Source organism: Camelina sativa, chromosome 12, assembly GCF_030686135.1.
Source record: "Camelina sativa cultivar CO46 ecotype springtype chromosome 12, ASM3068613v1".
NCBI lineage: Eukaryota > Viridiplantae > Streptophyta > Magnoliopsida > Brassicales > Brassicaceae > Camelina > Camelina sativa.
The window spans coordinates 35,749,251-35,773,612 of record NC_141891.1 but is presented as its reverse complement, the minus strand read 5'-3'; the positions used below and the strand labels follow the sequence as shown (position 1 = coordinate 35,773,612).

General features: G+C 37.1%; 6 protein-coding genes and 1 pseudogene across 15 annotated transcripts; 6 read left to right on the top strand and 1 right to left on the bottom strand.

Moving 5' to 3' along the window:
- The first annotated feature begins 120 nt into the window (after positions 1–120).
- LOC147933133 (RGG repeats nuclear RNA binding protein A-like) lies at positions 121–2,194 on the top strand (annotated as a pseudogene). Its single transcript, XR_015573612.1, has 7 exons — positions 121–408; positions 598–891; positions 975–1,041; positions 1,144–1,264; positions 1,380–1,535; positions 1,622–1,672; positions 1,752–2,194. The product of XR_015573612.1 is annotated as an RGG repeats nuclear RNA binding protein A-like (transcript).
- A 25-nt stretch (positions 2,195–2,219) lies between these two features.
- Positions 2,220–4,467, top strand: LOC104731893 (pentatricopeptide repeat-containing protein At4g16835, mitochondrial). Of its 2 annotated transcripts, XM_010451403.3 has the most exons (3): positions 2,276–3,513; positions 3,619–3,983; positions 4,057–4,467. In XM_010451403.3, the coding sequence occupies exons 1-3, from the start codon at positions 2,418–2,420 to the stop codon at positions 4,465–4,467; spliced, it is 1,872 nt and encodes a 623-aa protein (XP_010449705.2). In that variant the 5' UTR covers positions 2,276–2,417. The 2 variants fall into 2 exon arrangements, with proteins under 2 accessions (XP_010449704.2, XP_010449705.2); XM_010451402.3 differs by having other exon boundaries at positions 2,220–3,983.
- Positions 4,441–5,276, top strand: LOC104731894 (uncharacterized). 2 transcript variants are annotated; one of them, XM_010451405.2, is made up of 2 exons: positions 4,441–4,835; positions 5,025–5,276. In XM_010451405.2, exons 1-2 carry the CDS (start codon positions 4,586–4,588, stop codon positions 5,039–5,041), a joined length of 267 nt encoding a protein of 88 aa, XP_010449707.1. In that variant the 5' UTR covers positions 4,441–4,585; the 3' UTR covers positions 5,042–5,276. The 2 variants fall into 2 exon arrangements, with proteins under 2 accessions (XP_010449707.1, XP_010449708.1); XM_010451406.2 differs by having other exon boundaries at positions 4,442–4,835; positions 5,028–5,276.
- Positions 5,277–5,512: 236 nt separating this feature from the next.
- On the top strand, positions 5,513–9,428 carry LOC104731891 (polycomb group protein VERNALIZATION 2). Of its 7 annotated transcripts, none has more exons than XM_010451401.3 (15): positions 5,513–5,660; positions 6,217–6,479; positions 6,627–6,682; positions 6,850–6,917; positions 7,019–7,071; positions 7,288–7,341; positions 7,425–7,484; positions 7,568–7,611; positions 7,712–7,842; positions 7,996–8,173; positions 8,270–8,318; positions 8,477–8,560; positions 8,664–8,743; positions 8,924–9,013; positions 9,107–9,428. In XM_010451401.3, exons 2-15 carry the CDS (start codon positions 6,354–6,356, stop codon positions 9,312–9,314), a joined length of 1,281 nt encoding a protein of 426 aa, XP_010449703.2. In that variant the 5' UTR covers positions 5,513–5,660; positions 6,217–6,353; the 3' UTR covers positions 9,315–9,428. The 7 variants fall into 7 exon arrangements, with proteins under 7 accessions (XP_010449703.2, XP_010449701.2, XP_087332863.1 ...); XM_010451399.3 differs by having other exon boundaries at positions 5,534–5,660; positions 8,658–8,743; XM_087476737.1 differs by having other exon boundaries at positions 5,534–5,660; positions 7,019–7,093.
- A 2,884-nt stretch (positions 9,429–12,312) lies between these two features.
- Positions 12,313–13,830, top strand: LOC104733560 (uncharacterized). Its single transcript, XM_087477313.1, has 2 exons — positions 12,313–13,346; positions 13,815–13,830. Exons 1-2 carry the CDS (start codon positions 12,313–12,315, stop codon positions 13,828–13,830), a joined length of 1,050 nt encoding a protein of 349 aa, XP_087333439.1.
- LOC104731890 (uncharacterized) lies at positions 13,418–14,962 on the top strand. The gene is made up of 2 exons (XM_010451398.3): positions 13,418–13,534; positions 13,815–14,962. The coding sequence occupies exon 2, from the start codon at positions 13,912–13,914 to the stop codon at positions 14,854–14,856; it is 945 nt and encodes a 314-aa protein (XP_010449700.1). The 5' UTR covers positions 13,418–13,534; positions 13,815–13,911; the 3' UTR covers positions 14,857–14,962.
- Positions 14,963–15,150: 188 nt separating this feature from the next.
- LOC104731889 (protein SUPPRESSOR OF npr1-1, CONSTITUTIVE 1) lies at positions 15,151–23,117 on the bottom strand. The gene is given in 15 exon segments (XM_087477312.1): positions 15,151–15,189; positions 15,303–15,365; positions 15,453–15,488; positions 15,490–15,897; positions 15,899–16,237; positions 16,239–16,574; positions 16,827–16,925; positions 16,927–17,040; positions 17,173–17,412; positions 17,414–17,575; positions 17,660–17,974; positions 17,976–18,750; positions 22,543–22,631; positions 22,633–22,875; positions 22,877–23,117. Coding segments are annotated over 15 exon segments (3,390 nt in total). The 5' UTR covers positions 23,009–23,117.
- Positions 23,118–24,362: the final 1,245 nt, after the last annotated feature.

Genomic DNA, 24,362 nt, shown 5'->3' with positions numbered 1-24,362 from the left:
CTTATTTATAACATATACATATATTTCCCCACATTTTTTATTTTCATTTATCTTCATATCTTTCTATCTCACCAACCCAAACAAGTTCCTCTATTCTTTTCCCCATTTCGTCTTCTTCATTCTGACGTTACTCTTTTTAGATCTATCTTATCCATGGCTTCCTGTAATCACTAGTAGTGACTCAGTCGATGTGTGTGGAAGAAAACTAGGGTTTAGATCACTCAAAAGATATGGCCAACTTTGAACCCTTTTGATTTGTTGGGTGATGATGTTGAGGATCCGAGCCAGCTCGCCGTTTCCATAGAGAAAACTGATAAGTCCAAGAAATCTGGACCTGTTTCAGGCTTGCCTGCTAAGTCAACTCCCAAGCTTCCCTTTAAGCCACTCCCTCCTGCTCAAGCCGGTGATGTTTCTTTCTTCTCATATTAAAAATATCAATACTTTAATTAATAAAAATCCGATCTTTATTTACTACTGGAGTAAGCTGACTGTATTGTTGTTTGGGTTCGGTTGATTATTCATGGAGTTGGGTATTGTTGTTTGAGTGATTGGGATTTGGTTATCTGATTAGTTTTTGATGTTGTGTTGATTAGTGAGAGAGGCGAGGAGTGATGCTCCGCGTGGAGGCCGTGGAGGATTTAGCCGTGGTCGGGGTGGTTACAACCGTGATGATGGTAACAATGGATATTCAGGAGAATACTCTAAACCATCTGAGGAAGGAGACGTTTCTAAGTCTTCTTACGAGAGGCGTGCTGGTGGTGGTGGTGCTCCTCGTGGTTCTTTCCGTGGGGAAGGTGGAGGTGGTGGTCGTCGTGGTGGATTCAGTAATGAGAGTGGTGAAGGTGAACGTCCTCGAAGGACATATGAGCGTCGTAGTGGAACTGGCAGAGGGTCAGTCTTATTCTGTTTGTTGCTTACTCTGCCATTGAAATGACTGTCTCAATCTCATAAGTTGGAGTTTATCTTTTGGATAGGGGTGACTTCAAGGCGTGACGGATCTGGCCGTGGGAATTGGGGAACTCCAGGGGAAGAGTTAGCTGCGTAAGTATTTGTTTGTGGCTGATTGCACTTGTTAAAATTGTATGTATCTATGTGATTGTGATTGGGAATTTGGACTAAAAGAAGCTTCTCTTGATCTTTAAGTGAGACTGAAGCAGTAGCTGGTGTTGACACTGAGAAAGCTGTTGGGGAGAAACCAGCTGTTGATGCTGATGCTAACAAGGAGAACACTGCCGAAGTTGAGGAAAAAGAGCCTGAGGATAAGGTAAGCAGAGAATGGAATAGAAATGCTAGGCTTCTCTTTACTATTTTCCAAACTGGTTTCCATTGTATAAGTTTCTGAAATCTCACTGATTGGTTATTGACTTGTGTTTCTACAGGAAATGACTCTTGATGAGTATGAAAAAATACTCGAGGAGAAGAAAAAGGCACTTCAATCATTGACCACCTCTGAGAGGAAAGTTGATACCAAAGTGTTTGAATCAATGCAACAACTGTCAAACAAGAAGGCTAATGATGAAATCTTCATCAAGTTGGTAAGACATATCCTCTATAATTCGTTATTGTCGTCTAGTAACTTGCATAAAAATATTCTGAACCTTCCCTTTTATCTATTTCCCAGGGTTCTGATAAGGACAAACGCAAAGATGACAAAGAAGAGAAGGCTAAGAAGGTTTAAATCATTGTCTGAACCTAACATTTTGCAGAAGTCAATAAGTTTGCTTACTGATGTGTTTTCTTCTGATTTGCAGGCTGTGAGCATCAATGAGTTTCTGAAGCCAGCTGAGGGTGAGAACTACTACCGAGGAGGTAGAGGTGGCCGTGGACGTGGTGGTCGTGGTCGTGGCCGTGGAGGTGTTTCTAATGAAGAGCATGTTGGTTACCGTAATGAAGCTGCGCCAGCCATTGAAGATACTGCTCAGTTCCCATCTCTTGGGGGCAAGTAAGATCCATCCACGAAAACGTCGAAGGATGTTGTGCGAGGGTGTACTGTTTACCGGGTCTCTCGTTGTCAGGTGTAAATGTTTAGGTGTCGTCAGTTTTTAGATTTTATGCAAACTTACGCCTGATGGTTTTTGTTTACTTTTGAAAACACTCTTTTACTTTACCATTTTAGTCTTTTAGTTGTTTTCTTACTTATGAAACATGTTTTGAGACAAGACATACTTAAATGTTATGGGTTTTGAGTCTTTAACTCTGGCACCTTCCCTCTCATATCTGATCGTGTTCATTTTGACGTTGTAGTTATAATACAATCTTGTTACATCGGTTACTGATGTTTCAAGGTTTTGTTATATACAATCTTGTTACATCGGTTGCTTGAGAAAACTCGGATTCTCGTAATGGTTGCTACTACATATACCAAAGGTTTTGTAGAAATTGAACATTTTCTTGTGTTCTGTCATAAACCATGAATAATGCTTCCTCGTTTCTACATTCATCAGCAATTAAAACGCTGTAAATTTCGATTCTTTTCGCGTTCAGTTGGAAACCCAGATGCAATTTTGGTGGTATCATCATCGGGTTCATCGCCAGAGCCATCTCTGGTTCGCTCCGAAAACTCGACGCTTCAAACGACGACTAAACGTTTTGACGAAGACCAAATTTTTCAGTTGAACAAGATTATAAGCAGATGTGTACGTTCAGGAGATATAGATGGAGCTCTCAAAGTGTTTCACGGGATGAGAGCTAAGAACACCGTTACCTGGAATTCTCTGCTCGTTGGGATTTCCAAAGATCCAAGCAGAATGATGGAAGCACACCAACTGTTCGACGAAATCCCTGAACCAGATACTTTCTCTTATAACATCATGTTGTCTTGCCACGTTCGTAATGAAAACTTCGAGAAGGCTCAGAGCTTCTTCGATCGGATACCATTCAAGGATGCGGCTTCATGGAACACGATGATCACAGGGTACGCACGAAGAGGTGAAATGGAGAAAGCGCGGGAATTGTTCTACTCCATGACGGAGAAGAACGAGGTTTCTTGGAATGCCATGATCTCTGGATACATTGAATGCGGGGATTTGGAAAAGGCATCACATTTGTTCAGAGCGGCTCCATTTAGAGGCGTTGTGGCGTGGACGGCTATGATGACAGGGTACATGAAAGCCAAGAAGGTTGAATTAGCTGAGGCAGTGTTCAAAGACATGACAGTGAAGAAAAATCTTGTAACTTGGAACGCTATGATCTCTGGTTATGTTGAAAATTCTCAGCCAGAAGATGGATTGAAGCTTTTCAGAGCTATGCTTGAGGAAGGAATTAGGCCTAACTCGTCTGGACTAAGCAGTGCATTGCTTGGATGCAGTGAGCTATCAGCGTTACAGTTAGGGAGGCAAATGCATCAGATAGTGTGTAAATCTACACTTTGTAATGACATAACTGCATTGACGTCTCTGATTAGTATGTACTGCAAATGTGGAGAACTTGGTGATGCTTGGAAACTGTTTAAGGTGATGAAGAAGAAAGATGTTGTGGCCTGGAATGCGATGATTTCCGGGTACGCTCAGCATGGTAATGCAGATAAGGCTCTGTGTTTGTTCAGTGAGATGAGAGATAACAAGATCAAGCCGGATTGGATAACGTTTGTTGCGGTTTTACTGGCTTGTAACCATGCAGGACTAGTGGATGTTGGGATGGCGTATTTTGATTCGATGGTGAGAGATTACAGGGTAGAACCGCGGCCTGATCATTTCACGTGTATGGTTGATCTTTTGGGTCGGGCTGGGAAGCTGGAGGAGGCAATGGAACTGATAAGATCAATGCCGTTTAGACCGCATGCTGCAGTGTTTGGGACGCTCTTAGGGGCTTGTAGAGTGCACAAGAACTCGGAATTGGCTGAATTTGCAGCTGAGAACCTGCTTGAGCTTGACCCGAGAAATGCAGCCGGGTATGTGCAGCTAGCGAATATTTACGCATCGAAGAATCGTTGGGAAGATGTTGCAAGGGTTCGCAAGAGAATGAAAGAGAGTAATGTTGTGAAGGTAGGAGCGAGTCAAAAGTTCGATTCTTTATTCGAGTTGCAAGACTCTAAATGTTTTCACTTGACTGTTTCAGGTACCCGGATACAGTTGGATAGAGTTTCAAAACAAGGTTCACCATTTCAGATCAAGTGATCGGATTCACCCGGAACTAGACTTAATACACAAGAAACTGAAGGAGTTGGAGAAAAAGATGAAACTAGCTGGATACAAACCGGAGCTAGAGTTTGCTTTACACAATGTAGAAGAAGAGCAAAAGGAGAAGCTATTGTTATGGCATAGCGAGAAGTTAGCTGTTGCATTTGGTTGCATAAAACTCCCTCAAGGTTCACAGATACAAGTGTTCAAGAACTTGAGAATCTGTGGTGATTGTCATAAAGCAATCAAATTAATCTCGGAGATAGAGAAACGAGAGATCATGGTGAGAGACACCACAAGGTTTCACCATTTCAAAGATGGGTCTTGCTCTTGTGGCGATTACTGGTGAAAAGAGAAGACCTTTGACTCCTCTCATTGGTCAAACCTGACTGTATTTAAATGCGTCATTGTGTGAAAAAAAGTTTCGACCTTTGACTTGACAAGTTGCGTTAAGGGGAGAAAGAGAGATGCGTAGATCGACGAGTGGTTCAAGAGTTTCGGATCAGTTTCCGGCGAAGACACCGTCTCCGCCTCGATCTCAGAGTGTTACAGCTATGGAAGATGATGATGTGGAGCTGCTTCTGCCTAGGTACGACCCGAATTCTCAAGCGGGGAAGAGAGAGAATTCAAGATTCAGATCTGCAGAAAACGTCATCCATCTCATTCCTCTCATTCTTCTTCTCTGTGTCGTAATCCTCTGGCTCTCCTCTCATTCAGGTAAACCGAGAAATTGATTCAGACTCTAATGAATTCATAATTGATCTGTGAAACTTAATTTAGTAATTTCAGAAAGACCCATATGGATAAAAGGATTGGGATGTCTCTGTAATGTTAGAATCTTGTGTACAATTATGGTTTCAATTTGTTCATTAATTCTAAACCAGTGATAGATTTGGAATTTGTCAGCAGGTTCAAGGAGTTGAGTTCAAAAGCAACATGCTTGTCTTGTCTCCATGGGAACTCAATTTCAGTTTTGGGAAAGGAAACAACTTTTTTTACTGCCGGTGAATTTGTGTCAACCATACGTAACTCTTGCATGTTTTGTTTTTTTTGTTCTTTACACAAACACATGACTAATATCTCATATAGTCCATTTTTTTTTTTTAAATTTAAATGTACAATGTTTAGTTTGTAATAAAAATTTTCAACATCACACAACTCAATTTAATCAATCATTCTATTGGTCGAAAACAAAGATCAATTTCAACTTAATGCGCCAACTCAACTAGAGTTAAACAATGAAATCAAAAACTCTCATGTGGCAATTAAACCCGAGAGATCCTTGATGAATATGGTTTTAAACCCTCTAAAATAGTCACTGTACTGCCATTGGTAGAAGTAAAAAAAACCAATTATAGAAATATTAGTTCAACTACGGTTAAAAAATGGGCCACAGGCCCAGAATTAGAAACAGACTTTAAAACCCAAAGTTTTGTTTTTACATGTTCTTTCTCGCAGTGAAATTCTCTCCCAATCAAGCTTCTTCGAATTTTGCTAGCTCTTCTTTCTTACACGACCAATCGGTGTTTTCGCAGCTTTCAGGTTTGTCTCAAATCTCAATTTAGATCGGATTCAGAGTAATAACAATTGATAAAACCTAATTGTTTTCGTTAATATTGTGTAGAGTTTGAAATATTTTGCTGTAGATCCGGAATCGAAATTTTACCTTTTTTTCCCTATACACCACTGATTGTTTTAGGAAACGGAGCTTAGTTCTGGATTTTAAGATTTCTTCAATACGCATTTACTCCAAAAAGATCACACAATTTGATCTCTGAACTTGTTGTTTGAACAAAGTTTATGTTTTTAGAATCATTGCTTAAAGTGTCATTCTTTCATCTGGTCCTGAGAAAACTCTGATTCTTCCATATAAGTATGATTATTCTGCTAAGTAGCATTGGATAAAGCTTTTGGTTTTATTAATACCCCTACTCTTGTATGTGTCTTGAATGGACTCTCTGAGTTACCAAAAAAGTCTTGTGCTTTCTTTACTACACATGTCTCATACAGGACATTCTCTAGAAGCATAATATCTGCTTTTTCGATTTTCTTCTTAGATCATTTATTGATAATCCTAATTTATCTGGTTATATTGCAGAAACTTTACACAGAAGAGCCGGATCTAATTGTTGCATCAAGTTGATTGCTATGACATAGAAAATTCTAATTCCGCGAAGGCCTCAGAGTTTTGCACTAACAGGCTCTGGACATCGTTGATTGAAATTGAAAACAAGAATGTGTAGGCAAAATTGTCGCGCTAAGTCCTCGCCTGAGGAAGTGATTTCAACTGATGAGAATCTCTTGATATATTGTAAACCTGTTAGACTATACAACATCTTTCACCTTCGCTCTCTATGCAACGTATGCTTTGCCTTCCTCTCTCATTATTATTTAGCTCAGTAACGACTGTATTCATTTAATCTCCTGTGTAGATTATGGTCTGACTCATGGCGAGTGTGTGCTTCTTTTGTCTCTAATGTTATTTGAACTTGTTGTTTGTTTTTGCAGCCATCGTTCCTTCCAAGATGCTTGAACTACAAAATTGGAGCAAAGCGCAAAAGAAAGTATGTGTTCTTCTTAAGTGAGTTGATACTGTGATATGTTATTTATCTTAATTGATATGGAAGCTGATGGCTTATTTATCTCTGTTGAGTAGATATGGACATTATGAATGGTTTTCTCTTTGTTCATGCAATACACTTACATTTTTTCGAAATTGTGTTTTGGTTAGGTCAAGATCTACTGGGATGGTAGTTTTCAACTATAAGGATTGTAATAACACTTTACAGAAAACTGAAGGTTAGTCTATTTCTGTTCTTCGACACTATTCATTGTCAATTTCTATGTTTCTCTAGATGAATTCTTTATTAACTATTTTTTTTTTCTGTATTGTCATGCAGTTAGGGAAGATTGTTCTTGTCCATTTTGTTTTATGCTATGTGGTAGCTTCAAGGTGGGCAACTATTACAACTGAGGTTTTTCTTCCGAGGCCTTTTATATCTAACACTGTGAAATGCTACTACCGTTTCATGATGTATACTTGCAGTGTGCGGTTGCATATTTTTTTGTTTTTAGTTTTTCTTCTCACTCTTGAACTGCTGAGTGTGTCTTTGTCTGAGAAAACATGTTCCAGATGGAGCTTACAATCCATTGTCTTGTGTCTATGCAGGGGCTTCAATTTCATTTGAATTCGTCTCATGATTTATTTGAATTTGAGTTCAAGGTATATGTGGTTTTATGGAATTTCTTGTTTTGCTATGTCTTTTTTTTTTTTTTTAATGTTAAAAGCGGTCTTTCCTGTTGTAGCTTTCTGAAGAATACCAGACAGTTAATGTTTCTGTAAAACTTGATTCCTTCATATTTGAGGTCAGTTACTTTAAACTTGGTAACTTGGGAAATCCTCTTGGTGGTGAAAAGTTTAGTTTATATTCCATCCTTCTTGGTACCAGGAAGAAGGAAGCGATGACGATAAATTTGAGCCCTTCTCTCTCTGGTAAATCTCAGAACCCCTTGATAAAAATACCTTAATAGCTGTAACTCCTTGCTTTTCTTGTCAGTACTTCTCTATAAATCCAACCATAATGTTTTTGCAGCTCGAAACCTCGTAAGCGTAGACAAAGAGGTGGCAAAAATAACACAAGACGACTTAAAGTTCAATTTTTACCACTGGATTCACCCAGTTTAGCTAATGGCACAGAAAATGGACTTGCCCTACTGAACGATGGTAAAATCACATCTTCTTCTGTGGTATTCCTTGTGGCTTTGAACTTCATATTAACAGGAGAAGATACAATGGCTTGATTGTTCAGTTTTTGTCCTTCTTCTTGCGAGGGTAATTCTACCATTACTGATGTACAAAATGAATGGCATGCTACAGGAAACCGTGGTCTAGGATATCCCGAGGCAACTGGACTGTTTGAGATGACTAGAAACACTCCGCCTGCCATAGCTCATTCTTCTCTGGGCGCTGATGCAAAAGTTGTATTAACAAGCGAAGCTGTGGTCCATGCTACTAAGACAAAAAAGTTATCTGCTGAGCGATCAGAGGCTAGAAGGTTTGTTCTCATCCAAATTGCCATTCCTGTTGTTATGAATTGTTCTTCCTATAACGTTTACTGTACTGCCATATTAACCGAGAAAATTTCTTCCAGCCACCTGCTTCTTCAGAAACGCCAATTCTATCATTCTCACAGAGTGCAGGTGATTCAAGTTCTTGCACCTACTTCTTAAGCATTTTCGTTATATTGCCCGCTATGATATCCTATCAAAGCATACTTGGTCCCGACGTGAAAAATACTATGTCTATGTTGTCTCTATTTATTGCCACTAACCAAAAACTGCATGTTTCTGTGACAAAGCCAATGATGCTTGAACAAGTAATGTCTGATCGGGATAGCGAGGATGAAGTCGATGACTTTACTGCAGATATCGAAGATCGCCAGGTATACCATGATTTCTTTCTGCGTTCAATAAATAGACAACAGGAAAATGGTATAGTATTCGATAAAACTTGCTAATGGCTTTTGAAACTTAAAAAAGCTGCAGATGCTTGATGATTTTGTGGATGTGAATAAAGATGAAAAGCAATTCATGCATCTTTGGAACACATTTGTAAGAAAGCAAAGGTAACTACATTTTCTTGCACTTTGAAGACACACCACCACTCACGAGGCTCAAAGTTTATTGTCTGTTGCTAATGACAGCGAAACGAAAAGACCTTATGTGTTTACAGTACATATACCTTTGTAATGATTTTGGTTATGGAACATTATGATGCTAAAATCATGTGATGATTAATGTTGCAGGGTTATAGCAGATGGTCATATCTCATGGGCATGTGAAGCATTTTCAAGATTTTACGAGAAGGAATTGCACAGTTACTCATCTCTCTTCTGGTAACCTCCAGAAATTATATATAAATACACCAACTACATACACATTATACACTATCAGTTTTGCTTCGTTTCTGAAGAAAATATAAATTCCAGGTGCTGGAAATTGTTTTTGATCAAACTATGGAACCATGGACTTGTCGACTCAGCCACCATCAACAACTGCAGTAGCATCCTCGAGAATTGCCATAATAGCTCAGACACCAACAACAATACAAGTGTGGATCATCCCAATGACATAAGCAACAAGAACACTGACGGTATGGATGTTGTCAACAATGACAATGACACCAGAGACAATTAAATCAAATAGGAAGATCGTCGATTTAGATGATACCGATTTATCGGATTGTAACTTGTTCTTTTATTTTAAAAATATTTAGGAGCAAACAAAAGATGTATTCAACTGATTTACATTTTTCAATGTATTCTGCCTATTTAAAAAAAAAAAAAAAAAATCTAAAACTGAAAAATATGAAAAGTTTGCTTAAATTTTTACTATTGTTGACTTGAGAAAATCTACCCTAATTAGTAAAAACTATGAAGTAAAATAGCATAAAAATAGGAAAATAGACAAAATATTGGGATCAGAATAAATTGAAAACGAATCAAAAGATAAGAGTTGCGATTTATTTGCCTCAAACAGACTCATTGATGTTGAATTAATGTACAAAGGGAAACTAATTTATCTCACCTTTGTTTATGGTGATCCGGTTCCAAAAAACCGGGAGCTGGTTTGGGAATGGTTAACACGGATTGGTTTAAATAGAGATTCCCCTTGGTTTTTAATTGGTGATTTCAATGAACTAACAGGCAACCATGAGAAGAGAGGTGGTAAATTGCGCCATGCCTCTTCATTTGTGCCTTTTAACACTATGATTCGACATTGTGGTCTCCTTGAGTTCCCTTCTCTTGGGGATAACCTTTCGTGGCGAGGATGGCGGGACAAGAAGCCAATACGATGTCGGTTAGATCGGGCTCTTGCCAATGAAGAATGGCATGATATGTTTAAAGATTCTTTCACTGAATACTTAACAATGATTGCCTCGGATCACAAGCCCCTCGTTGCGGTTATTGAGGACAGGGTACATAGGGGGCGAAGTGGTTTTCGCTTTGATCGACGATGGCTTGACAAGGAGGGTTTTTATGATGTGATTGCTAACGGATGGGACACAAACACCTCCGCTAATCCCACTTTGATGGATAAAATTACCACATGTCGGATCATTTCTCGCTGGCGGAAGGAACAATTACCCTACGGGAGAGAGACAATTGAGGATTTAAAAGCTAAATTAGCGGCAGCACAGGAAAATGATACCACTACGGTGGACGAGCTTGCGGAACTCACTTGGCAATTAAGGGAGGCGTATAGGGATGAGGAAGTGTATTGGTATCAGAAAAGCAGAAGTCGGTGGATGAAGCTCGGGGATCATAATACTGGGTATTTTCATGCCCAAACAAAGCAACGGAGAGCTCGGAATCGTATTGTTGGTCTCCATGATCAGCAGGGTGTTTGGACAACGGAGGAGAGTGGTGTCCAAAATATTGCGGTCGCCTATTTCCAGGAGCTATTTACATCATCGGATCCTTCGGATTTCCAGGACATGTTAGATGAAATTCCCACATCTATCACTCCAGCGACAAATGAATTCTTAACACGCGAGGTTACTGAACAGGAGGTCAAGCAAGCGCTTTTCATGATGCATCCAGATAAGGCCCCGGGTCCTGATGGTATGACTGCCCTTTTCTTCCAGAAAGCATGGGCTACGGTTAAATCTGATCTGGTTTTATTGGTTAATTCTTTCATGAGGGATGGGGCTTTTGACAATCGATTAAATGTGACTAATATTTGTCTTATCCCAAAAGTGGATAAACCGACGAGAATGACGGAGTTACGGCCCATAAGTCTATGTAATGTTGGTTATAAGGTTATATCTAAGGTTTTATGCCAGCGACTTCGTACCGTCCTACCTTCCCTGGTTTCGGAAACACAATCAGCATTTGTTGAAGGTCGCTTAATTTCAGATAATATCTTGATTGCTCAGGAAATGTTCCATGGTCTGCGAACCAACCCCTCTTGTAAGGGGAAGTTCATGGCTTTCAAAACGGATATGAGTAAGGCCTATGATCGGGTGGAGTGGTCTTTTGTCGAACATCTACTTCGGCAATTTGGTTTCTGTGATAGATGGATATCATGGATTATGTATTGTGTTAAGTCGGTGCAGTATAAGGTGTTGATTAATGGTCAGGCTCACGGTTCTATCATTCCTCATCGGGGATTGCGTCAGGGAGATCCATTGTCCCCCTACCTTTTTATTCTCTGCACAGAGGTACTTATTGCTCATTTCCGAAAGGCAGAGCGCATGAAGTTACTTACTGGGATAAAGGTTTCGACTGCTAGTCCTGCCATATCCCATCTTTTATTCGCGGATGACAGTCTTTTCTTCTGTCGGGCTACAAAAGAGCAGTGTGAGGTGGTTCTTGGGATTCTTAGGCAGTATGAGAGGGTCTCAGGTCAACAAATCAATTTTCAGAAATCCTCAGTCCAATTTGGACATACGGTGGACAATGGTCTTCAGGAGGAGTTGAAAGGGGTCTTAGGAATCACGAACATGGGTGGGATGGGATCTTATTTAGGTATTCCGGAAAGTCTAGGGGGTGCTAAGACGAAAATTTTTTCGTTTGTACAGGACAAACTTCAGGCTCGGGCCAGCGGATGGCCGGCTAGACTTTTGTCCAAAGGAGGTAAAGAGGTAATGATTAAGTCTGTTGCTACGGCTGTTCCTACTTTTGTTATGTCGTGCTTCCGTTGACCTAAGACGGTTACGAGGAAATTGACTAGTGCAATTTCTAATTTCTGGTGGAGTTCATCAGATCAATCACGCGGGCTGCATTGGGTAGCGTGGGATAAACTTTGTCATGGTAAAGATACTGGAGGTCTTGGTTTTCGGTGTTTGGATGATTATAACACTGCCCTGCTGGCAAAACAGCTCTGGCGTTTGATCACAGTACCGGATTCACTTTTCGCACGAGTTTTTAAAGGACGTTATTATCGGCATTCTGATCCCTTGGATCCAATTAAATCTTATTCCCCATCCTACGGGTGGCGGAGTATGATTTCTGCTCGCTCTCTGGTTAATAAAGGACTTATTAAACGGGTAGGATCTGGTGCTTCCATCTCTGTATGGACTGACCCATGGATCCCTGCTCAATCCCCGAGACCAGCACTAAGCACAGGGTTGCCTTTTGATCCTTTGCTTCGAGTTACAAATTTTATTGACAGGAGTTCCAATTCCTAGGATATGGCCCAACTTACGGCTACTTTTGTACCGGAAGATGTTGCTATAATTTCTGCCTTGCCGATGCGACAACCGGATGCTCCGGATCTCTTGGGCTGGCATTTTACCAAGTCTGGTAAATATTCGGTTAAGTCAGGATATCATGTTCTACGTTCCAAACCGACGGCTTCTTCTGAGTCGAAGGTATTTGGACCTGATATTGTGCCACTTCAGGCCTTTGTTTGGAAGATCAAATGTCCACCAAAGCTTCGTCATTTCATGTGGCAAATGCTTTGGCAAGTTTGGGCCTTATCGCGTTTCCCGACGAGTCCAGCATCTTTCCCTTCGGAGTCGGTTTTCACAAATATGGACTTCCTTTTCTGGCGGTTCACAAATGTTGCGGATTATGAATTTTTCCCATGGATTTTGTGGTATATCTGGAAAGCGCGTAATGATAAAATCTTTAGTAACCTTGATTCCAATCCCTTAGCCATTTTGCGTTTAGCAGAGGATGAGGCGAAAGCCTGGGCCTTGGCTCAACTGGATGATATGGCATGCCTCTCGGAAAGTCTCGGGGGGATAGGACATAGTGAAAGTGGGGTTTTACGAATTCCTAGACCTCATTCGAGCTATATGTGTTTTGTAGATGGCTCTTGGAAAGCAACAGATCGTTTTGCGGGTAGTGGATGGTTTTGTACTTCGCCCTGGGGTGACGCTCCTATTATGGGTGCGGCTAACCATCGCCGTAGTCTATCTCCTCTTCATGCCGAGGTCGAGGCCCTTGTTTGGGCTATGCGCTGCATGATTGGAGCTGATAACCAATCAGTTGTTTTTCTTACCGACTGCTCCGATTTAGTGAAGATGGTGTCTTCACCCTCTGAGTGGCCAGCCTTTACACCGTATTTGGAGGACTTACAGATGGATAAGGAGGAGTTTACTTCTTTTTCTTTGGTCTACGTCCCTCGTTCACAGAATTTCCACGGCTTGCTCGCACTTCACCGCAACCAGTTACCTTTGTTAACGAATTTCCATCACATTGGCTTGTTTGAGCCAATCTTGTACTCGTTGTCAAAAAAAAAAAAAAAAAAAAAAAAAAAAAAATAAGAGTTGCGAGTTTTATAACAAAAACAGAGTGGCTAAGCTTAAAAACCCCAATTTTGACTTCTTCTTTGTCAATGTATCTCTCACAAGCAAGCTTCTTCGATTTTGCTCTTACACCACCGATCGGTGTTTTCGAATCTTTCAGGTCTGTCTCCATTTCAATCTAGATCGATGTCAAGTAATTACAATTAATTGTCTAGGGTTGGGATTTAGCGGTAGATCGGGAATCGAAATTTACGTTTATTTTTCAAGAGATTCATGTTAGTTGGCAATGGAACCGAGTTCTGGATTCGTTGATTCTCGAATTGTTTGATTTCGTGATAAATTTTGAAGCTTTGCAACAATACGCATTGTCTTGTCTGTGTTTTGTTTATGGATTCTCTTGAGTCGGCTATAAAGTTTTGTGCTTTCACTATTAACCACAGGTCACATACAAGCTGACATTAATTCTCTAGAAGCATAGCATCTACCAACAGCTGTTGAAAGCTTAAGCAGGGTTCCTATGTGCTTTTGTTTGAAATCATGATTGAGGTAAAGCGACCTGGTTCTTCCACCACACGGATCACCACAACACTCGTTGATTCATTCATGATACTCTTCAGAAACAAACACATCTTGTTACCAATCTTTGCGCTCATAGCGATCCCTTTAGCAGCTTTACACCTCTCCTTAACTCTTACCTCCTTTCGCCTTAAAAACCATGTCTTTCGTCTAGAAGCCTTAGCTAACGTCGTGCATACTCGGTTTGAAGCTAGACAGATCTGGCAAGAGTCTAGAGAAGACGCTGTCTCGCTTTTACATCTCAAGTCTCGGTACTTCGTCCCATCCTTTATCCTCTCCTGTATGGCCTCCATAACTGTCATCACTTCAACTTCTTTCTCACACCAAGGCCTAAACCCATCTCTGAAGTCGTCATTTGCTTCAGTGAAGTCCTCTTGGATGAGAGTAACAGCAACTTCTGTCGTCGTCTATGGTCTGCTCTTCCTCTACTCACCAGTTCCCATGTTTCTATCAGCTCTCGTTGGTTACACACCCACATTGCGTTATCTCATCACGATCTTCTGTCTCGTTGTTGAGGTATACATAATGGCTATAACGGGGCTTGGTCTTGTCGTCTCTGTATTGGAAGAAAGATACGGTTTTGATGCGGTTAAGGAAGGAACCGCTCTGATGAAAGGGAGGAGGATAACAGGGTTGGCTTTGGCGGGTGTATTTGTGTTTCTGTCGAGTTTCATTGGTCATGGGATGGAGAAGTTGGCAAAGGAGCTAGATATGGACTCGAGCTCAGGGTCGTGGTGGAGGTCGGTGGTTGTGGCCGGTGGGTGGGACGGGTGGAAGCTGGTTTGTATGTATGGTGCTGAGGTGGTGTTGAGTTATGTTGTAATCACTGTTTTTTATTGTGAGTGTAGGAATCGCAATGGTATCAGCGATGCAAATGTTGCTGATGATGCAGGTCTTGCTATTTAAAAATTTAGTTCCAACACTTTTTAACTTGCTGATAACTCTTGTCAATTTGTGATATACATTTTTGTTTACCCAAATGATGATTCATTCATTGCTTTAAAGAGAAAAATAACCTTTGGTAATGTACACGTTGAGATATATGTCTTTGAAACGACAAGACTGTTACATTTACATCCATCTTTCAGGAAAACCGAAATTTCAAAGAAGCAAACAGAGAGATCAGAGAAATAAGAACAGGGTGCTTCTGCCATCTGTAAAAGAAGAAATTACAATCATTCTCAGGCTCCGGACATGGAGTCATAAAAGGTTTGTAGTTCTCAGACAGTGCTCCATCATCTGCAAGAGAAAATAGATTGTGTGAAAAACTAAGAAACCGTCTTGTCAGATACCATTATAGACTTTATAGTCATGTTCGATCACAAAACATAGTTGTAATATGTTTCAGTTACCTTCACAATGTGATACAGTGAGAAGACGAGCGTGATATATTCTTCATATGTTCCCGATTTCATCTGCATAATAAATCAAAAGTCAAGAGATATAACTTCCATAACTTTATAATTTTCATGACTTTTTAATTATTATGACAAAAGGCTGACCGGCAGCCGTTTCTTGCTTCTCACAGTCTCTTCAATCACTATCATCTGGCTTTGGACACACTTTTATGAGTCGGATACCGCATTCTTTTATCCTATTGAAGCAAGAAAACTTAAACTCCACATCGTCGAAAGCCGATTTAGATGGAACATTTTTAGGCCGGAACTTGAAGGAAAAAGAAAACAGATGATCTGTCTTACACAAGTACAGGTCTGCAGCTCCACCTTCAAAAAACGATTCCCTATACGTTCTGCCATTAAATCCAATTTTTACCTCCAAATATGAAGGCCAATCCTCGTCCTCGGTTGGAAATTCAACCACGACGCAAGCCTTAAAATCCACGAATTCTTGAGAAAGAGTGCTCTGAGGTAAAGTGACAGTTATGGAATCTCCATCAGCTCGATGTTCGAAAAACCATGGCACTTCTTCACCTGGTAAGGCCACAGGGCTTGGTGCTTAGTCGTATGATGCCTTCTCGCTCATCTCTTTCCCATTTGAAGCAGTTCTGGAAGCTAAACGATTCCGCACGTATGGGCAAACTGTACCAACCACTACCTGTCTCATGCCGGAAAAGCTTACGTCGTGGTGTATATTCAATGTTGTCATATAATGATATACCAGAAGGGTAATCTTCCTCACTGGTCTCAGCGTAGTTCAAGATGGCACCTCTACAGTCTGTAAAGTCAACGAAATCTAGACTTTTCATGCTGAAAATGTTTGGGGAGATGTATTTCAACCTCTTGCAACAATACATCATTAGTACTTTGAGCGTCGAAAAATGCTCAATCCAGGGGGGGAACTTCTTCAATGCCGGTGTTTTCTAGATAGAGACATACGATATTAAGTGAAATCAGAGGAAAACTTCTTAAACTTGAGCAATCACTGAGATCGAGGATTTTAAGAGATGACAAGAGGGAACCGGTTGAAAGATCCTCCAGCCTTGTGCATCCTTTCATTTTCAACTCCACCAAATTTTGGAGTTTTTGAATTGAAGAAGGAAACTTCACCAAACTTTTGCAATTGTTGAGTTCCAAACTCTCCAGATTGGTGGCCTTTGAAAGATCTGGAATTTCTTTCAGTGTTTTACATGATGACAGATTCATCGTCAGGAGACATCCAAGCGACTGAGATTTTTGTTTTTAAGAAAAAAAAAAAAATGCTTCAATCATTATCAATGACATATATATGTTTAAACTTTAAACTATAAGTACACATTGTTATAAGATGTAAAAAAAAAAAAAAAAAAAGCAAACATAAGTATGTATATGCAAGAATAATCCGTGGATCACAATAGAAAATTTTGGTTATACTTAATTAGTTATAAGAGAGGTTAAACAACAATCAGCAAATTCTATAACATTAACAATGTAACGTACCTGGACGCCTTCCCATAGCGTCTGAAGCTTTGTGCAACCCATCATATATAAGTACTTCAGTTTAGTTACATTGTGAATCGAAGAAGAAAGTGTCACCAAAAGAAGTGCATTCAATAAGAACTAGTCTCTCGAGATTTATGGCACTAGAAAGATCTGGAATTTCTTTCAGATGTTTAGAACCATACAGATTCAACGTCTTGAGCCTTCCAAGTTGCTGATGAAAAAGCAGAGAAAGTATATATAATACGCACATTCAAACACATTTTAAGCACATTTAAAAAAATTATAAAACATCTTAAAAAAAAAGAGGATGGAAGGAATATAATTAAAAATTTGGAATTCGTACCGGAGTTTCTTCCCACGGCCACAGCTTCTCAAGGTCACTGTTCTCCAATGTGAGTTCAACCAGATACGCAGCCTTAAAACTATTAGGCAAACAATTCAATGGACAGTTATTCCACTTTAGCAATTTGAGTTTAGGGGGCAAATAATCGAGTCTTTTAGGTAGATCCAATCTGCCCCTTGTCCCCAACTGCAGCCATTTGGGATCGTGATCACCGGAATAATAAAGTCGTCCATCTTCATATACAATCATATCTAGCCATTTGCCTCCTTCTGCCCCCCACGCGATGATCAGAAACTATTAGAAATTGGAGACCGGGCACGCATTCGAACGATTGATCATTTATTGAAAATGATTCAGAGGTATATGATGCGTCGAGATATATTCCAAGCACAGTTTTCTTGCCCTGCCAAAAGTTCACAAGAATATCGTAAGTTTTTTTTTTTTTTTTTTTTTTTTTTGATCCAAAAGTAATGTGCAAAAAGCTTACCGTATCATCGTTATCGACTAGTACATCTCGGATATCCTCAATATCCACCAGAAATCGACGTCTTTCAGGACTATCAGACTCTCCACGAATGATTTCTCTACCCAACTTCTGTAGCAAATTGTGCATCACTACAGTATCGGTTTCGGGATGTGTTGTCATACGTATGAGGGATTTTTTAGCCAACATTATAAGCCTAATGTCAGTGTTATCTCTGAGCAAGTCATTGATGTACCAGACTTGGACACCATTGAATAGACATGCAATGTGAAGAAATAAGTCTCGCTCTTTTCTATCTAACCTATTGTAGCTGACTTTTTAATGTTTTCTCAATTTTCCCGTCCAAATCATTTCGGAGCATAGGCAGCATCATCATCCACTGATCTTTGTTCATTCCTCTTAAAGACGAACCCATGACACTGAGGCCCAAAGGAAGATTACCGGCAAGCTTGGCCACTTCAACTGCGAGTTCCATAAAACCATCGGGTGGGGTGTCTTGCGCAAAAGCAGATCGGCAAAATATCTTAAGAGCAAGAAGTTCTGATGGGAACTCCACCTCATGTATAAGTTCAATCTTATGAGCCTCCAGAATTCGTCTATCTTGAGTGATAACAATGACTCTGCTCCCGGATCCGAACCAACCAGTTTGTCCAACCAAGGTTTTTAGTAGCTCTAGATCATCAACATCATCAAGAACGATAAGAACTTTCTTCTCCTTCAACCTTTCTTTCACCGTACCTACTTTCTCTATCTTCAAGTCCTTTTCATCTAATATATTTGACAGAAGTTGTTCTTCCCAATACAACTTCTGGCTATAGTCATCTCCGATGGTTCTCCTACAAGCTTCAAAAGCCCGAAGATGGAAGTGGCTAGAGAGTTGATTGTATAGAGCTCTTGCAATAGTAGTCTTACCAATCCCTGAAGTTCCTAAAATTCCGACCACTCTAGCCTCCTCAGATTCCAAGCACAACAACGAATTCAATTCCTCTACATGAGCTTCAATCCCCACGAAGTCGCCAAAATCATCCGATGGCGTCATACTCGTTTTCAAGATATCGTGGGTCACCTTTTCAATCATGGCTGCTTCATTAGGCCTATTTAACAACAATAGTCATTGTTTCATTAATTTGATTTTGTATCCGTGATGTATAGCACTGGGAAATATTTGCCTAAACTTTATTGTAATTTGTTAGGTAGAAAATAATAGTTGAACTTTTTATTTGTATTACATAATACATTTTATAATATTTTTCATTTAATTTACATAGTTTCATACTTTGATTTCAACCCATCTTTGATACATGCATGATACATTAGTTTATGTATAAATTTGTTCATGTAATTTGTACATGATATTACTTGTGAGTTTCTATTCATGTAATTAGTTCAAATCTATGAATTATATAAATTTGATAAATTCCAGAAAATAAAATAAAATCCGAGTTGAAGCGGTCGAGTTTAGAAATCTTGATTTTTTTTTTATTTTTTATTTTTAGTTGTATATACTATATTGAATAAAATATAATATTTTTAATTTCTAAGATTTTAATAAGATGTCACTTCGTCAATGTGCAGTGCGAAAAATTATTTAATAAATTATATATAATATTTATATTTTAAAATATAAGCAATGTTGTATCTTAATTTTAAAATATATCTGTCATTATTTAAAAATTTAGGGATTCAAATGTTTAATCTTAGTTTTGTAAATAAAATTAAGTTTTAGAAATTTTCTAAATAGTTTGTTATTGTTTCATAAGATTTATGAAACAATAAATGACATATATTAGATAATTTTATTAAATAATTTCGAAAATATTGTTTTATTATTGAGGTTTTTTCAAAAATATCCATTTTCCTATGTCACTTTTTAAAAATACCCTTTCATTTTGTCAATTTTCAAAAATATCCCTTTTCAATATATAAAAATGACTAAATTCTAAACCCTAAATTTCAAATACTAACCCTATCCTATCAAAACTATACCCTAAATGTAAAATAGAGAACCCAAACATTAAAAAAAATCTAAAAATTAATGTAACATATTGTTATTGTGTAAAAAAGGGCAAAAATGAAAATATTAAAAAAATGGTATTTTTGAAAAAAAGTATCTCAAAAAGGGTATTTTTAACAAATTATCTTTATTATTTTATAGACTAATTTAAGCATTTTTTGTTAGTTATTAAATTAATCAAAATGCATTGGTGTTTTTGGTAATATGCCACATGATAGTAGAGTTAAACTTCTAACAATGTTCAGCTAGGGTTTAATAGGTTCAGCTAGGCTTTTTCTTGTTTTTGCTAAGGTCTTTGACCTAACTGGTTGTGTATTATTTTATATCAATAGTGGAGAAAGAAGAAGACAGACTTGTCTTTGGAACTATAGAAAGGCAACAAAATTTGAGAAAGTGAATAAATGTTGCTTTTGCCCTATTTATTCTCCATAATGGTTTTTATAAATAACTAAAACTAGATTTTAATCCGCAGTACACCGCGTGCATATAATTTTTTATTATTATTTATATTTTATATTGTACTTTTTTGTTAAATATTTGATGTTTTGCAAATAGAGGAATAACTAAATTTTTTGACTGTTTGTGTAGCTAAATGTTTATATTTATTTTTTTAACCAGTAATATACTTCATGACTATTTGTTTGTTATATTTAGTTTGTTTTGTTTGATGTTTGAGATTTTATTTTGATTTTTATTTATTATAACAAAAAATAAGGGATCAAAATACATAAAAAGTTATTTATACGCTATGATTAAGTCACATTTTCCCTAATGATTTAATTATTTTACACAATCTTAGTTAAATCAACTTAATTTTATATGTCAAATATTTTAATATTAATAGTGTTGACTAATAATAAAATGAGTATTTAACCCGTGTTAGCACAAATTTAATGATAGTTTATTAATTCCAATATGTCATCTTTATAACTCATCTACTATATAACCATATTATATAATATTTTGAAATTTTTTAATTTTACATATTCTTAATATTTTTAAAATTTATTAAGTTTATATATATTAATTATAATATTTAAAATAAATGTGAATAAGTTTTTCTTACGTTAAGAATCAAAACTCAGGTTTTGGAAAACAAAATAGGAATCAAATTGTTGTTTTCTTGGTTTGCAAAATATTCATAGATAGAATGTTTTCAATACACAATAGAAGTTGTTGTTAAATATATCATATTTTGTGTTTCCATATTAATTTTGCTGTAATTTTTTAGTTGAAAATGGAATGTAAAATATTTAGGAAAGAAAATCTGAAGTAATATTATTTTTTTGGAAACTTTTGAAGGGTTAATGTTGTAAATAAAATTTTAAATAAGCAAAACTAAAAAGGTATAAACACAAAATGTACTTTAAAGATGTTAATATAAATTTGTTTTGAAAAAATTTAATAGTTTCACGGGATTTTTTAAATATGAGGATATAATGAGATTTTAATCATATTAAAAATATATATGACCAAACATGAATATAAAATGCATAAATAGATAAAAATTTAATAATTTATCTTTTATTTCCAATTTTCCTCTAATTTTATTGGAAATTTGAAATCTATACTAAGTTTTTCAAGTATTTGAAAGATACCTTAATTAATGGACAAAATGATTTTTTTTTCCATTAATTAACAATCTCTACTGTTATTTGAAATGCTACTTTGTAAAACATGGCATTGTTTTTGAAAAATTTATATATCCATGCGACCATGCCTTTGGTTTTACAACAATTGAAAAATTTGTCATTAAGGGTAAAACTATTAAATAAGTTGTGAAGTAATAAAATATTTTTTTTCGTAGGAAGCAGGATTTGATCTCTGGTGTGATGGTGCCTTCTACAAATGAACTTACCTCTTGCCACTACACTAAGATCACTTCACGTAATAAAATCCTTTATATACTAATAAAATCCTTTATATACTTATTATTTCAATTTTTTCACTTTCTCTCTTACTTAATTATGGATGAAAACTATGTTTTTGAAAAAATGTTAACTAATCAAACTTTAAAAAAAATTGATATTATACCATATTAGATATTTTAAATAATTTTATTTTGTAAATTTTGTTAAGATTGTATTTAATTATTCTCTAATCATTTTTTCTTTGATTTTATTTATAAATTTACGTCAACAGGTTTAAAATATTGATCTTATTAAATAAGTCAACGTAGAATGTAATAAGTCCATGAATCAAATATTCAATATAAAATAAATATAAATCCATGAACAAAAAAATAAGTAGAAAAATTTAAAATTTTTACTTTGTTATTTAATTAGGTCAGATAAGTCTATGAAGAAGATAATTAACTCGACAAACGTAGAAAATAAATAGAGAGTTCAAAAATTTGACCTTATAAAATAAATCAACACTGAATAAAATAATACTAAAAAATTGAGATATATATATAATAAATTATATAATCTTGAATTACTTATTATCCAAAAAATTTAAATCTAAATAATATAATCAAAAGTATTTTAATTTTTTATTTATTCAAATATTTAAATAATTATTATTTTAAATACAGTAAATATATTTCTTAATAATTTTTTATTGTTTATCTGTTAAATAGTTAATTACGGATTTCAATTATTTTATAATTTTTTTGTTTTTTTAAAAAAAAAAATAACTTGTTTCTAATAATTTTAGTTAATTATAGGTTTAAACAATTTTTTTTTGTCAATTTTAAATTATGTTTACTAAGGAAAATCGTATTTTTTGTTTCCTGAAAATGTAGTTTTATAATAACTTTAATATTGAGCTTAATATTCAAATTTCTTATATTATATTGAGCTTAATTTTCTAATGTCCTGTCTAGTATGCACCGAAATTTCAGTTCTGAGATAATAAAATTGGAATATACCAGTTCCGAAGATTCTCTCCGGCAAGATTTGCAACATCGGCTAAAGCTTGCTTCCAACTTTGTATCGCATCCTCTGATTTTCCCTTTGCAGGTTTTATGAAAGTCTTTGCCAAATTCACCGGTCTGTTTTCTAACTTCCGAAGGATCAACGTGTAAAAAGATCGGAATCACCATTAGATCCAACTCCATGTAACACTTGTGAATCTCAACCAGTTCATTCAGGCACCAGGTGGATGAAGCATAGTTCTCAGAGAAGACAACGATTGCGATCCTCGATTCTCTTATTGCCAATAAAAGCTCAGGGCCGATTGGGCGGCTCCTCTCGATCTCATTAATCTATGAATGTGATTGTTTTGCGCTTGAGCTCCTTGAGAAGATGGCTGAGGAATGAGTCACGGACATCTTCTCCACGAAAGCTTGGGAAAACGTCGTATCTCCGGCTATGAGAAGAAGAAGAAGACGCCATTGGAAGGAAGAGGATGAGAGAGAGAAGAGACCAAAATTCTCTAGGGAAAGCACTTTGAAGAGAGGAGAAACTTTGTCTTCCTTTCCGTGAAGACTTGCATAGAAGACTTATATATTTTTTAAGTGGTGAAAAAACAAATCCCGTGACGAGATAAGACCATAATGATACAGAAACGTTGTCTTCGTTCCGCGAAGACTTGCATAGAAGACTTACTGGACAAGATATTGTTTTAGTGGTGCAAAAAACAAATCCCGTGACGAGATAAGACCGTAATGATACAGAAACGTTGTCTTCGTTCCGCGAAGACTTGCATAGAAGACTTACTGTACAAGATATTGTTTTAGTGGTGCAAAAAACAAATCCCGTGACGAGATAAGACCATAATGATACAGAAACGTTGTCTTCGTTCCGCGAAGACTTGCGTAGAAGACTTACTGTACAAGATACTTCCTTCCGTTTTTTTTTTCATTCTAGAGAAATTTTGTTTTATATTATTTGTCATTTTATGATGCAATTTTATCAATCAACTTTCCTTCGAGAATCTATTCTCTTGTACGAATTCTCTCTTCTTTTTCCATCCTTTTCCTCCGTACGCCGTACAATCACTATTTATAGATTACTGTGTCGATTCGTCTTCCGAAAAGACCAAAATAACCCTCCACGGCCTATCGATTCTTTTGGGCCTTTTGTGGGCCGGGCCTATTGTAAGAGTGAGATCCGCCCCCTAACAGATGGGAACTCCACCTCATGTATAAGTTCAATCTTATGAGCCTCAAGAATTCGCCTATCTTGAGTGATAACGATAACTCTGCTCCCGGATCCGAACCAACCAGTTTTTCCAACCAAGGTTTTTAGTAGCTCTAGATCATCAACATCATCAAGAACTATAAGAACTTTCTTCTCCTTTAACCCTTCTTTCACCACACCTACCTTCTCTATCTTTAGATCCTTTTCACCTAATATTTTTGACAGAAGTTGTTCTTCCCAATACAACTTCTGGCTATAGTCATCTCTGATGGTTCTCCTACAAGCTTCAAAAGCCCGAAGATGGAATTGGCTAGAGCGTTGACTATATAGAGCTCTTGCAATTGTAGTCTTACCAATCCCTGAAGTTCCTAAAACCCCGACCACTCTAGCTTCCTCAGATTCCAAACACAACATTGAATACAATTCCTCTAAATGAGCTTCAATCCCCACGAATTCGTCAAAATCATCAAGATGGTGTCATACTCTTTTTCAAAACATCGTGGGTTACCTTTTCAATCATGGCTGATTTATTAGGCCTAATAACAATTAATAGTTAGTAACAATCAAGGCAAACAAAAAGCACAACTGAAACTGAGATAATAAGAAA

What these genes read in the sequence shown, in the direction of transcription:
- LOC104731893 (XM_010451402.3), top strand. Translation starts at nt 2,418, where the DNA reads ATGCTTCCTCGTTTCTACATTCATCAGCAATTAAAACGCTGTAAATTT. An exon ending in AAGAGAGTAATGTTGTGAAG is followed by an intron (nt 3,984 to 4,056) that starts GTAGGAGCGAGT and finishes TGACTGTTTCAG; the next exon opens with GTACCCGGATACAGTTGGAT.
- LOC104731894 (XM_010451405.2), top strand. Translation starts at nt 4,586, where the DNA reads ATGCGTAGATCGACGAGTGGTTCAAGAGTTTCGGATCAGTTTCCGGCG.
- LOC104731891 (XM_010451399.3), top strand. Translation starts at nt 6,354, where the DNA reads ATGTGTAGGCAAAATTGTCGCGCTAAGTCCTCGCCTGAGGAAGTGATT. An exon ending in CACTTTACAGAAAACTGAAG is followed by an intron (nt 6,918 to 7,018) that starts GTTAGTCTATTT and finishes ATTGTCATGCAG; the next exon opens with TTAGGGAAGATTGTTCTTGT. An exon ending in ACTTGCCCTACTGAACGATG is followed by an intron (nt 7,843 to 7,995) that starts GTAAAATCACAT and finishes GGCATGCTACAG; the next exon opens with GAAACCGTGGTCTAGGATAT.
- LOC104733560 (XM_087477313.1), top strand. Translation starts at nt 12,313, where the DNA reads ATGGCCCAACTTACGGCTACTTTTGTACCGGAAGATGTTGCTATAATT.
- LOC104731890 (XM_010451398.3), top strand. Translation starts at nt 13,912, where the DNA reads ATGATTGAGGTAAAGCGACCTGGTTCTTCCACCACACGGATCACCACA.